Genomic DNA, 15343 nt, shown 5'->3' with positions numbered 1-15343 from the left:
TACAATTATACATATTTAAATATAATTATTAATGTAGAAATATACAATTCTTTATTCCCACTTGTCGGTTGTACCGATACTTTTCTTCCTCGTTGTTTGCAAGAATATAATTAAACAACATACAGTACCATATATTGTATACCGCCTTCCGAATATCATTTGCATTCCCGTGAAACATTGTTAAATCTACTGATTTATCTTCGCTGAAACTGTTCGTTTGTCTACGCACGAGCGTACAATCGACACGTTTCACTTCAGTTAAATCGCCTTTAAAATCTAATATTTATTTAATTAATATCACCAATTAATATTTCTATATTCGCGACGTTTAAATTGGAATGAAAAGATAGCCATGGCGAAGACGCTCAATTCGATATCGATCATTGGATAAACGTGAAATAATTGCAAAGCAAAGATTTATTTTCGTTCCTCGGACGTTCGGTGTACGCAGCAATGGCTTGACAAAAAAATATGTACACAGTGTTCGAGACCCGATCCAGACCACCTGTGAAAGAAGGAAAAAAAAAGTGAAGATATCTATGTCACGTACTCGATGGAACTTCCTCGAATCAAAGCGTAACGTTGCCGTGGTGTAGGAAGTGGATGGGCGAGGATGGTGGGGTGTCGCTCACCGAGTATCTTTGCATTGACAATTTACCATCCCTTCTTTCTCACAGAAACCGCAGCTCGCACCATCATGTCGATTTCCACCCTCTCCTAGCTCCCTGGCCGGCGAACGGGGAAGAAACGACTCACGTACCGTTTTATCGACAAATGGAAACGCATCCCTGGCAGCAGCCACCTACGACGTCGGTCTAATCTCGAAGCACCGGTTGGTCGTTGTGATCCTGGCTCTTTTCTCTCGTCGAATGGGCGTGCTGGAAACGCCCATCACCCCTTGCTACATAGAACTGCACCCCTGTGCCGTCTCAGGGGTGGAGTCGACCAATGACACGGTGGTAACGCTCGTCTGACAACGTGGCCTTCGGTGACGCCCCCCGTATTTCCCGTGGCTAACTAGCACTACCCCACTATAGTCGCGTCAGCCACTCGGCCAGCAAGTCCGCGGGCCGTCTAGTCGCCCGCTCGAATTCCCCACCTATTCCGCTGTCACCTTCCTCTGACCCCTCCTCGTCTATACCACCCCACACTTCTAGGTCAACGTACCAGCCACACCGACGAAGTGGTGTACAACGTGCGATAGCCTGACCGAAGCTGTACGCAGCGATGGCTTCGACTTCGGTTTCGCGGTACTCGAGCAAATGGGGTTGGCCACGTTGTTGGGTAGAATTTTTTCGTTTTTCGTGTTATTCACGGAGGAAGCGATCAAAGAACCGCGTGGTGCAAAAATTCGACGATTGCTCGCGGATGGAAGTTATACAGTTTCACGCTGATATGAAATCTGATCGGAATCTTTGAATCGGTGTATACGGGGGAGGTTTCGAAACGATCGATCTCGAAGAACAGTTTCCAATAATTTAGTATCGATTCAATACTGATCGTTTTGTTACTAAATACTGCATGTAATTATTTTAGTAAACTTGTTCGAACATAGTTCGAGTAGATAGAAGAGTGACTTTGATCTTGTAAACAGATGTGGTATTAAATTTGTCGTTCATGTTTTCACAGTGATCAATCTCGATTATTTCATGTTTGGAAACTTACAAAAGAATATTGTTCGTCGTATTGACTGTAAAATATATCTGACAATGAACGATCTGCTTTTCTTACAATACTGTACTATATACTGTACATCTTCCAATATGTATATCGATTTGAAAATATTCTCACGCGTAATTCGCCAACTTGGGAACTCGATCAAATTTTTCGAATATTCGTTGAGTTAATTTTACGATATTTTTTAACACGGATATCTAGTGCACGTTCGATCGCTTGTTGTTTATTTCGAGTATTAAATAATTCATGGCCGTACAAATTGCCGAGAAATAATCGCTTCGTTTTCGAAAAGATAAAATTTACGCAATAGAAAGAAAAAAGTAAAACAAAAGATCAATTCGCGCGATCGAATTAGAAGGATTGTTAAATTCCATCTACTTCACAGGTGCTCTATAATAATAATTCTTCTTCCGATAGAATCCTTCGAGCTTCTTCTTAACACTACAGTAGATTTACCAACCAGTCAAAATGGCTACTTTTACAAAGAAATTTACTTTAACCTCTAAAGTATATTTTCAAAATACCTATGACTTTTTCTATTTTATACATAAAATCAATTTCACAACTTCCCTTTTTTCTATCATCTATTTTCTCCAAGGTCGAGAATACAATCAATCTCGTAAATTCCTTCTTTTTCACTCATCTATTTTCTCGAAACACGAACAAAGAAAACCTCAGTACACAATCATCTATCGACACCATTAGTTCAAGCATCGAGTTACCAAACCTGCTTAACATCCTCCACAACTCCAATCAACTTCGAACCAACCCTCTTCGATGATCCTCGTACCTTTCCCTCGCACCGTAAAATCCAAATCCAGTCCAAAGGTTGTTTACATCGAGTTCCTCGAAGTCGGTGATTCCCAGTGAACGATGCAAAAGAGAACAACGCGCAACCTCGTATCGTACCGGAACGGAGTTCGGTACCAGGAGCGGTTCGACGCCATCGCTAGCCGAACCGACGAGCCGAAGTCACAGCTACGCCGACTCGCGGCCGTTTAGGAAGTTCCGTACGTGTGTTAGGCATCGCCCACACCCACCCCGTAGCCCCGTGGAACCACCCACCATCCTCCCGAGCGGCACGTCGAGCGTTGCTGAAGAACGACCCGTGATTCCACGTAGTATGGCCACGGTCAGGAGAAATGGGTAATTCCGACAGCCAGTCGGGCAGCAGCCCCTGTATGTGCGTACACGGGCGGACAGACGCATCGTGCATACACCGACACGGCCACTAACACGAACGCGGTCACGGGTACGCCCTTCCCGGCGAGATGAGTAGGTACGCCGAGGCTCGAAGCCACCCCGTCACGGAGAACGCTTCGGGACTTCGCGCGACTCCCTCGGCGTGTCGGAACGACCACCAGCCCGGTTGTCCGTCTGGGGATGCTCGACTTTTGATCAGCCGCAAAGGATGGGCACAGGTCAGTTCGATAAGGCGCGCCTCTTGCTTATATTGCCACCGATACGCAGGGCTGGTTCGACACCACCACCCCCTCCTCGGGCACGTGCTGAGTGTACAGTGACCGACGTTTCTCTACTTTAATTTGCCTCGTTCGTTCGCAGCCGTTTTCACGACGATTCTTCTTCTTTTTTGTTTTTTTTTTGTTTTTTTTTTTTTCTCCTTTTCGTCGCGATTTTCGTAACCGGTCACCGATCGTCGCTCGATTCGGGATTCAACGCCGACGATCCTCGCGAGTGCGAACGAATCGAACGTTTCGGTGGTTTTTTCAATTATTTCCTCATTCGGGGACCCCATCGACCAGAGTTTCGCTCGTGGTCGTTTTTCGGAGATACTTTTCAGCGTGAAAACGCTAATCGATCGTTTTTATTGTACTTGGATCGTAGGTACGCGATTACTGTTACGTTGATTTTTCTGGTTATTGTTCCGAGTTGTTAACGGAGGTTCGCGTGTGTGTTAAATTACTCGGGTTTTCGAGTCGGTTATTGTACCATAGTGATCGAATTTATTTGTAATTTGCAACGCGTTAAGGAAAATTGTTTCTCGATACAAACGATATTTATATAGTGATTTAAATGAATTATTTTTTCTGGGGGAACTGATCGACAAGAGGTTCACTCGTGATCGTTTTTTGGAAATATTTTTTAGCGTGGAAACGCGTTGAAATTAATCGTTCGATTGTAGTTAGATCGTAGGTACGCGATTATTGTTACGTTGATTTTTTGATAATTGTTTTGAGTTATTAACGGCGTTAAGGAAAATTATTTCTCGATACAAACGATAAGTGATTTAAATGAATTATTTTTTCTGGGGGATTTGAGCGGGGTCAAGGTTCATTTGTGGTCATTTTTGGATATATTTTTTATTGTAGAAACGCGTTGAAATTGTAGTTAAATCGTAGGTACGCGATTACTGTTACGTCGGAACGATGTTGATATTTTTTTTCTTCTCTCGATCTTGTTCGTTGATTTCTTTGGTAACTGTTTTGAATTATTAACGAAGGTTTTCGCGCGTGTGTAAAATTACTCGGGGTCAATTATTGTACTACAGTGATTGAATTTATTTGTAATTTGAAACGCGTTAAGGAAAATTATTTCTCGATACAAATGATAAGTGATTTTAAGTTGATAAATTACACGTTACAGGAATGCTCGTGCTGCGAATATTTTTCCATTAAATATACTCACGAATGTGAATTTTTTTATACACAGACTCATGTTTATAATAAGAAACGAAACTCGAAGCGTTATATTTATTTTTATACACATGTTAATTTATGAATAGAAAATAAATTAAGAGCACACGGTAATTACCAAAGTGTGCAACAAATTTCCTGTCTACAAGAACCGTATTGAATTCATTTTATATTTTTTTGTTCATCAAATTTCATTAATTTTGTCAAATTTTTAAATCTACATTTACCAGATATTTTCTACCGATTATTATAAATACCTTAAATTCGTGTCTCAAAGTTCTTCGAGTTTTCGTCATAAATGACTCTCATACGTACGTACACTTCAATCGCACAAACAATATCATCGTTCCGTAATAATCGTCAAACGTGATTAATTCGATTCGTAATATTCTCGAACATCCAATAGAAGATGAAGCTTCGTAAGTTCAATTTTTGTTTCGTCCGATCGAGAATGTTTATGTTGATTCGGTGCGTGGAAAGGTTGGATGCTTTTTCGAAGAACGCTCAGTGTCGTCCAGTTTGAAACATCAAATGTGAACAAACCGAAGAGGATTCGAGGCTCTCGTTGTCTACTGGAGCCGTTTATACCTAATCGACGTGTAAGATATATAAGACAATAGTGTACAGGTGTGAGTGTGTTTGTGCGTGTTTGTGTATACGTCGAAGGAGGTAATCTGTTGGGGTTGAAGTAGATCGTCTGATCGGGTTAGGTTGGTAGGTTTTTGGGTGTGAGAAGAAGGTGGTTGGTTCCCCAGGCCAGAAACGGAAGCTTTGGTTGGCTTAGGCATGGCCGTGTTTTTCTTGCCGCGGATCATTAGGGCGATTAGGGTTCCTCCGAAAAGGGAGAGAACAGATTAACGCTCGAGTTCTTCTTGCGGTCCGCTTCGCTTTCTTAAATGGACACGTCTTTCTGCCAACTTTTTAAGTTTCCCGTATTCCCTCTACAGAAATATTTCTCATAATCGCAGGGTGCGCGAACAGTATCCCGAATCCTTTGTTCGAAAGAGAAATAAAAAACTATTTTCTTGTAATCAGAAATATTTCTCATAATCGCAGGGTGCGCGAACAGTATCCCGAATTCTTTGTTCGAAAGAGAAATAAAAAACTATTTTCTTATAATCAGAAATATTTCTCATAATTGCAGGGTGCGCGAACAGTATTCCGAATCCTTTGTTCGAAAGAGAAATAAAAAACTATTTTCTTATAATCAGAAATATTTCTCATAATTGCAGGGTGCGCGAACAGTATTCCGAATCCTTTGTTCGAAAGAGAAATAAAAAACTATTTTCTTATAATCAGAAATATTTCTCATAATTGCAGGGTGCGCGAACAGTATCCCGAATCCTTTGTTCGAAAGAGAAATAAAAAGAAAATCATTCTTAATAATTAAATACAACGTTGATTTGCACACCGAGACGATCGTATTTCTTTTAAATTGTAACCAAGTATTATTTTTATCGTACAAGTTATTAACATTCACAAAGATAGCAGCTGACTCGAGTAATCTCGTGATATTTTTGTTTTCTTTACCCCGAATGTTATAATATTTGCAAAATGTGACGTTTCGTTTTAACTTAGTGTAATAATTTAAGTAGTATAAGTATGTTTACACCGGTCGATCATGGATATAAGTATCTTATACGTCATTGTGGATTACATATAATTTTCAGGGGAAAAAATATTTTATTTATTTTATGTGACATTCATTATTGCACAATTGATGTAGTATGAGGGAGAAAAACGTTAAACTCTGCTTTAAGACAAAGTTTCACGAAGGAAATTATAATGTTTGAATTTTCTTAAGTCTATTCATTTAACGTTTGTTGATTGGAATTATATTGATTGTCCAAATTATGGATTTGTGGATCTCTTGATTTTAGACAAAGAAAAACACTTGTTATAGTGTACGATACCAGGCAGGACATTCATACAACAAAATAAGACGAGTAATTCAATGTTTCTATGTTATTAATTTATTTACTATAAGTTTAGAATAGCCGTAATAAAATCTGCAAGTATAAAAAAGAAACAATTCTGTAAACGTGATCCTTTCGTTTAAATACTTGTACATAGAACGTATGCCAAGTATAGTAATTTCCTTCCGAAGTCAGACGCGTACACGTAAATCAATTTGTTATAACCAACGAGGTAATAAACGAAATCGTTTCATTATATTAATTTTCCGTACAACGTTGAGAAATTTCAATTAGAAAATCGAACTTTTATCAGCAATTTATTGTATCGTGCACGCAGTATATACTTTGCGACGAGTACGTTTTATTTAATTACACATTTCAACAAATTTTCACTCGACGTGTACCGAAAATATTCAATCGTACACTGCCTCATCTTTATCGTATCAGAGTAAAGGGAGTCATCGTTCATATTTTCTTACAATATTTTAAAATAGAAACATATTGTGCCCGTGTCTGACAATACGAGTCAATACTACTGTAAATGTTCACTGCAACGCTTTCGTTAATTCTCACATTGCGTAAATAAGTAAAAACTGTATATTCTCAAGAATTAAGGGGGCATATACGACTGCAAATTTCGAGAAGTCGCAATTAATGTTTCTTATTCCTTTTATTTCACAATTAAAGGATTTTTCACATTTAAAAGATTGAAGAATACTCTCTGAAAGTTTTAAGACCGTTTCTTGAAAATTTACGGAGTCATCTAATTACAAACGCGAAACTTTCGATCCTCCTCGAGCGATTCGAACGTTTGGAACAAATAACCGGTTTCTTGGTGTCTTATCACAATTCGAAACCCTTATCTAACTGCAATATGTACGCGTTGGACTCATTTCGTACGCGACACGGTTAGAAACGATTGCAAGAATTGTCACCTGAAGATTTTCGAGAGCCGTGTCACACATACGTTGGTGTCGACGCTGCTACCGACGATCTAGTGTTGAAAGTATTAAAAAAATATCACGATTCGACGACAAAAAATACAATCTGGACAACTTTTCACTGCTACTCGTTCTATGGACGAAGAATCACTGATGAAAAACGTTTTGAAGCTACGCAGTCATTGACAGCACGGTGATGATGTAACATTGGATTACATTGTACAAACTCAATTATAAGGAATCACCACGAAATGTCTTAGAAGTTATTCGACAAATATACGAGGACCTTGGACAGTTTGTTGGAGCTGTATGTTGGTGGTTTCACGTTTTGGAAGCTTGAACAATATGATTTGGAGAATCACTTCAGAACTTACTCGTCGAATTAACAGCCTTCATTGTTATCCGAGTTCTCAACGAAGACGTATCATCTCTATTAAAGAGTATACACGACATGAAAATTTCTACGGTGGAACACGTTTATGAGTATAACTCTCGCAAAAGACGATCGCTGGATTCGTCAAGTCGAACTTTGAGTCCATTGTGCGACACAAGATGCAAGAATTTGCCACAGACAAGTAAGAATAAACATTCTAGAGGCTGTAGAGTCTGCAGGGGGCTTGCTTTATGGTCCCGAAGTGGATGGACTCGATGTAAGTTAAAAAAGAAAAAATTTCTACACGTTTTACATTCACTTTTTTCTCGACACTGTATCGTTGAAACGCGTGACAAAAATATTGTAGAAATCGTCTAAAGTTATTCGTTTGAATTCTTGCAAGCTTATTCTACATGAAAAGCAGTCTTTGTCATAGGGATCTTTTTTTGGAGTGTTTTTATTTCATGGTCGAACAACGTACGAATTCTTTACAGGCTTCCTTAGCCTCGAGTTCAAACGTCCGCCACTTTGCGAAGAAACGATATATTAGAAATCGACTATGACAAAGATCGGTTAATTTATTGTATTTTAAGAGGATGTTCTTTCTTTCTGCTTCAGGTGACTCCTGCACACGCTACAACAGTCACCACAAAACGCTACATTCGAAACAAGCCCTCACGGTGATGGACGTTCCGCCGCCATTTTTTAATATTTCTCATAAAAACATTTCTTGTATACCATCCTTAAAGTTTGTATTTTTAAATAACGTAAACTGAAAAGAGATACATGTAATAATTTTCTATTAAAAAAATTCCGATTGAGCGACCTACTATATATGCCTGATATGCCCCCTTAAGAGAAATTTGTTGCGTTCTAAGTTGCATCTGCTCGTAGTGACAAAATCAAGATAAACAGAGTCCAATGAACGATAAGATATACACATTGTCACTTTTAGTCGATTGATATGTCTTTCTTTTCAATTGTACGGGAACTTAGTATGGGAATTGTCGTTTACGATTATTGAACAATTATGTTATTGACGCTTGCACAACGTTCTACTTTCGTTTGTCAGTTAACTAACCGTGAAGTTAATTTCTGTTGCAGGAGACAGATTACTTGATATTGCGTGTAATGTATGCGGTGATCGTAGTTCCGGAAAACACTACGGCATCTACAGTTGCGACGGTAATTACTAATCTTTTGTATTTTAGTGTTCTCTGAAACTCTAATAATTAATAACAGACTCGTTGATTACGATTCCATTTTGATCTCACTCCACGTAGAACGACAAAAATAATTCAATGGAAGACAAACACGTTTAAAGAAGAGTACTTGTTATAATCTTATTTACACAAGAAACTATTAACCTTTATATAACTTTTACAATAATTTTACCGTTGTTGTTTATTTGAATTTTCGGTTTACGGACGTACAAAACAAATGTAATTTTTTAGTCGATTTTGATAAATTAATGGCAGCAGAGCGGTTTAAAGTTTAACTTTTTTAAATACGTAGCGCAACATTTCTAACCGAAATATCGTAATTGTTTTCTCTCTAAAACACGAGAATTCGTTAACACATTCGATGGATGAAATTATTTTTTTAATCTATTTACATTCTGCATTTTATTTCTTTCGTATCATAACACGCACTAATGAAAATACTAGCGAACTGTTTAGCCAAACTTTGTCTGCATAATTTACTACTAATTGTATTCGTAAACTAATGTATAAATATCGAACCTCTTCAAGGATACTGGCACATACGTGTACGTTTAGTGTGTGAATTATTTGAAATATTGCAACATAGAAGTAATCGCTAAGATTCTGAAGAAATATTTGTTTAATTGTTACAAAGTTGATACGTATCAAGATTCAGTATCAGTTTGAACTCATGTCCGTTGCGCAAAAAGTAATTTATCCCTGGAGAGGTTAACGCGAATTTTCACAATACTACGCACATGATCTCATTGATCCTCAGGTTGCTCAGGATTCTTCAAGAGGAGCATCCACAATAGGCGGGATTACATTTGCAAAGGGCAGGATGATATGAAAGGGCGCTGCCCCATTGACAAAACACACAGAAACCATTGCCGTGCTTGTCGTCTTGCTAAGTGTTTCGCAGCTAACATGAACAAAGACGGTAAGTGATAGAAATTATGTAAAACTTTATACGTCGTCGTAAGATCAAAAGTATCACGTATAGTAAACGTTCATTTTACTGCTTTTTTTTTTTATCACTACAGTTAAATTTAGTAGCAACGAGCAAAATCTACCCCCTATTTTTCTTGATTCGCAATAATTTGATAAAATCGTACAATAGAAAAAGAAGACGAATATTATATGAGAAATAATGTAATTAGAAAACTACATATTATTTGTACTAATATGTTTTATATATAATATTTTATGATAATACAGTATAACGACATTATTTTCGCAAAATTTATAAACGTTACGGATCAATAAAGCATTTGAATTTTTGTGAATTTTAAACAAAATAATTCATCGTTGAAGAAGTTAGCAGTAAATGAAATTTATTTCTCCGTAATTGGAAATAATACTAATTAGTAATTAATAAAAGATGAGCAATTCTGTCTAAATACGTGTAAATTAAAGTCATGATGAATTTTTGCTCAGTATAATATTTCTTTCAACTTTGATATTCTGGTTTTTATTTAACGTTTAAGAGAATAAAAAATAATTATTTTCACGTTTAAAGACGCTTCTTTTCGAGAGACCATGACAGTAGAGAATTAAGTAGAACACACTTGAGAAGTGTATTTAATAATGGGGGTTTTTCTCGTCTTTTATTGAAAAAGGAATAATTTTTTGAAGAGGCGTCTTAAATTTTCGAATTTCGAGCAGACGGACACGTGAAACGACAGAGTACAAATACTTTCTCAATTTAGTTACGGTTTCATGGGTCAAAGGTGCTCGAACCACAAATACACCACAAAGTAGTGACTTTAGCTATGGGTCAGACAAACCCTCCTAAGTAAACGTTCTCATGGGCCTAGTGAAACAGTAATCAAATTCAACTAGAAGACTGTTTGTCGTTAGTTTTACAACTGATTTGTCAAAAGGAGTACTCAATTTGAAACATGAAAAAATTTTGAAATTTCTTTCGATCTTTAGACATAATATTGTATCTTGCACTTTCCATTGGCGTAAGTTCAATTGCATTCAGTTGAAAATTAATACGATTGCATTCTTTAGTTAACAATTTATTCAGTTGCATTAATTTTATTTTGGACAAGTTTCTTAAAATTAAAAAACTTCTTCACAGAAAATAACTTTTAAATTTCATTATAAATTTATTATTTTTATGCATTCATCTCCACTACATTTCAACTGCATTTGCTAAAATGTAGAAAGTGTGCACGATTATATCAGAATGTTATTCTACGTACCATGTAAGTTTTACTTCAAATCATTAATTCGCTAATACAGGATTAGAAACAAATATTATTATTCAATCGTAATCCAAGAAATTGTACTAGTATCGAGTTGTGATGAATTTGATTCGAATATATATTGCCAAATTTTTCCTGCACACCTACTATTATCTTTAATAAAGATAAGTAAATAAGTTTATTAAAAACAATTCAATTTTTATTTCAAATTGCGTCAGATTCAACCTGCTTTATCACATATCGTTCTACACGTGTCTCTATTAATCGACAATGTGGGAGACTTCAACAGAAGCAACTTGAATATGAGCACTTAATAACGATTTGGCAGAATCATGCCACGTTTCATTTTTCCGTGATCTCTCACTTGATTGTTACTTCGTGTTTGGACCTCGACAGTTCCTCACGGTGCACACAGCACATCTAACCAAAATAAATTTGCAAAAGTTAAAAGATACTATTTAGAAAAATAATTCTTTATTACTTAGCCAAAATATTCGTTCGAAAAATTGAATAAAGTCTCGCTTATATTCAAACCACCCTTCTGTAATAATTCATCGATCGCGTGGCTAAATTTTAGCAAAATTTTGTCAAAATTTAAAATTGCATCTTTGTCTCGCCCCTTTTCACAAATTCGAGACGATGCCGATGCATCAAAACTTTTAATCGATAGCGTACTTGCCCTTCGATAAACGTTGCCGACCATTTCCATTTAATTAATTAATCGCTCGAAAACTCGTAATCTCCTTTCGATGCGGCATTACATTATGTCCTCCATCGCGGGCTGAATAGTAATTAACGTCTATTTACTGTAAATTTTATTGTTTTTCTTGTACGGTGTTACGTAAACATCGTGTTGCTTTCAAAATTACGAACGAGTGAATCGCAATTAAACAATAATGACTGCCGTTATTCGTTCCATCGTTCGACAATGTTTTATCACGGATAAAGAAAATGGTGATGGTACTTTCCACGGACCGAAAAGGTTCGAAGTTTCGATTTAGAGTTGTATTTCGCGTGGCACGGCAAATCCGATTTGATATCGAGAAGTATACAACTATATACACGTAATCCTGGTTTGATATTTCAACCGAATACTCCGCCACGATTATATATAATTCTTGTTCGGTATCAACTCTAGAACGGAATTAAACATAAATAAAATAAAATAATAAATCGTGCACGATTCAATAATTTACTGTGCAATAGATATAGTGTCAAAATTAAATATATAGAGAGCACAGTGACAATCGAAAAATGATTTCTTTAAACACTATATTCTGTATATTTGAATTCAGAAAAATTTGAAATTTCTTTCAAAGATTTTAGATTCCACTTTTGAAACACTAAAAAGATACTTTTATAAATATTAAGCGTTGAAATTGATTTATTCTATGGTGTAGGACTTTAATACAATTTTGCCGTAAATATTTACACCTGAGCAAAGTTTCTAAGTTGTCACTACTTCGTTCGCATTGTTTTTGAATATTTTACCATATTCCAAAATGAATTATTACTTCTAATAATACATGCATTTTAATCCTTTCGTATTGTACAATGTTGTGCAACGAAATCTGACGATTTTTCATCGGTTTTATGCACTTAATACCGAATTATTCATCGTGTTAAAGTTCCTAACATAAATCTCACACTATACTATATTATCCGCTTAAAATGGCCAACTATACTATATACCAAGATATGAGAAATTCTAATGCAACATCATCGAGTAAGATAAACAAACAACAATGATTGAATAAATCAAAGCGATGGATCCAAATGGAAACGAAACAGATAAATGAAACAAAATACAAACACTAACAATAACATGTATATTAAAAAAAAAGAAACAAAAACAGTAAGGCAGCCAGAGATAACCAGACGAACGAAAAAGGTTAAAGTATGTAAATCGCGTAGCGTGAACTGAGTAAACAAAATGATCTGAATAAAACAGAACGATAACAGAAGTACTCCAGATACTAGATTCTTCGTTAAGTTTCGTCGTTTCTTCCATTGTGAAAAAATACTACGACGCTTCAACGTTTGAACAACTGTAAATATACGAACGAGTCGACGGATCTACATAAGTCTACAAACATATTCATCGAACAACGTTACCATCTTTCAACAAATAAAACAACGAACCTAATAGCTCCGTTTCTTATCGAACGACGAAACATATCGAGCAACCTACGACAGGTACCGGATCGAAAATTCGAAGCTATCGTTGATTTATGGAAAAAGGATGTAGCGAACGAGAATGAAAAAGATACGAAATCAAATGAATAGAGAGACGAGTACGTACACGGTGGAGGTAAATAAGAAGAAGACGAAGAAGAAGGTATAAGGAAGATAAAGAGAGACGGAACATATTCAAAGGAAGGTACAGAGCAAGGCGAAGAGAGAAGGATGAGAGGCAGAGGTACATATCGAAAGAGAAAAGCAGCCAGGGGCGGACCAGACCGCTCGATGGGGATGAGGGTGCCCAGGGTGTCGGGGGTGCTTAATGCAGGACGGGTGCTCCGGTTCCCAGCGGTTGCTGAGGCTTCAGACGCGAGTAAGAGAGGAGATTCAATTAGTGGCAGAGCTTCCTAACGTTAAGGAGACTCCACACGGGGTGAGGTGAGCCTCTCGTTCTCGCGTTTTCCTCTCTCTCTCTTCTCTCTTTCTCTCTCTCTCTTACTCTCACGGTCATCATTCATGAGGACGCGCGAGTATATGCTAGTCGCGAGACGCTTTCTCCGGTCGCTCTTACTTTCCTGAAAATTAGCGGTAGTTCGCGAAGATAATCAACGGGGATGAATCCTGCGCACGAAGGGGTCGGTTCTACCACGTTTTTACGATGCTGGATGAAAGAAGTAATGTAGGTAATTTTCAAGAGATGTAACTGCCAGACAGTGTGTGCGTGATACAAATCATTAGAAGAAGTTGCCCGCTCGATCAATTTCGAAAATAGATTCGTTCGCGAGGGGGCAACAAGGTTTAGGTGTCTGATCACGAGATCATTTTTTAGGTAATATTTAGTTGTTGTTTCATCAGAGAGAAGTTGACAGAACGAACAATTTATGTAATTACACACGGAGGAAATTGTTCAACAAATGGTAATCTGTTCGGGTGGGATTCTAAAGTGTAATTGGAGTGATTAAAAATTAATTGATTTGTTACACAAATCGGAAGAAAAAAATTAGAAATTGCTAACGTTGGTAGTCAATTTGATGATTTCAGTAGGCAAGTTTTGGAAATTACGGAACTACTGAAAGAACTTCGAAATGTTTTGACAACAATTTTACAAAGCTACCTGTATAAGGTGATAACCAATGTTAACTTTACTTCAGACGCATTATTATGTACGGAGTTCATTTAAAAGACGAATGTGTCACGATAACCTACATTTTTGAAATTTAATAATTTCAATTTTTCGCAAACACTACTTGTAGTATATTTAGAATGTCATAGAATACATGTAAAGATTTAGGAAGATTATTCTACTTTAAGATAAAGTCTCTATAAATTTTCGATACATTTTCCCAAAGCTCTGTCACTGATAACAAATTTTTATCACATAGAGACGAATTCTTTATGAAAATTTGACTGAACGATTCTGTATATCGTAAGATATTACACATTTAGAAAACAAAAGAACACACTGATGCACAATGGAGAAAATCGAACTTTATTCGTCGAATAAACCGATGATTACATCATTACCAGAATTACATTTCGATCTGATCTCAAATTTAAAAAATTTTCGATCACTTATACGTATCGAAATAAAATTCCGGTTGCAATTTATTCAACAGAATTGATTCGACGGTAAGCTAGTAATTTCGTTTTCAACTGACAAAATCTAAATCGCCGGTTCGCTTGAAAACAAAGGGAGTATGTATATAAAGCGAACAGGATTCGTCGAGAGTGAGCGAGATAGAGCAACAACGAGCGAGTGTTGCGTTACGCGCGCTCGGTGTCCGAAACTTCAAAGCGATGACACGTATCGATGCACGTCAACCATTGACGTAACAATTTGTATACATTTCATTCTATCTTCGCGAAACTATTATCAATAAATCGACAAAGTTTTTCCGATGAAAATCTCTTCAAACACCGTCTTATTCAAAACCCGCGGGTATTTGCATATTCGTGATACAACCTGTAATTAAAATAATGAAAAGTCAAATTCGAACACATTTTCACCGGAAGAATCTCACGAATCAATTGCCAATACTCTCGTAAAGATGAGATTCTCCTTAAATTTTCGTTCGTGAGTTGAATTCGATTCTCAGCGCGCGTGTGTCATCTACGACGTGAAACCGACAACCGCTCGGATCGAACGAGCAGTACTTTAAAGATTCCATTTTATTCGCGCGATTTTA

The 15343-nt window shown here is 36.9% G+C and overlaps 1 protein-coding gene across 3 annotated transcripts in view; it reads left to right on the top strand.

The window, feature by feature from the left end:
• Positions 1-3017: 3017 nt before the first annotated feature.
• The window catches only part of LOC143150016 (nuclear receptor subfamily 2 group E member 1), a 33876-nt gene continuing 21550 nt past the window's right edge, over positions 3018-15343 (top strand). Inside the window, exons 1-3 of one of the 3 annotated variants that reach the window (XM_076318000.1) lie at positions 3018-3098; positions 8666-8746; positions 9542-9703. In XM_076318000.1, the coding sequence (XP_076174115.1) occupies positions 3089-3098; positions 8666-8746; positions 9542-9703 (253 nt within the window). In that variant the 5' untranslated portion in view covers positions 3018-3088. The remainder of the gene's footprint in view (positions 3099-8665; positions 8747-9541; positions 9704-15343) is intronic. The other 2 variants (XM_076318001.1, XM_076317999.1) reach the window with 2 other exon arrangements.

Source organism: Ptiloglossa arizonensis, chromosome 8 (assembly GCF_051014685.1).
Source record: "Ptiloglossa arizonensis isolate GNS036 chromosome 8, iyPtiAriz1_principal, whole genome shotgun sequence".
NCBI classification, from domain to species: domain Eukaryota; kingdom Metazoa; phylum Arthropoda; class Insecta; order Hymenoptera; family Colletidae; genus Ptiloglossa; species Ptiloglossa arizonensis.
The sequence above is the reverse complement of the archived record's forward strand: the minus strand, read 5'-3'. Positions and strand labels throughout refer to the sequence as shown.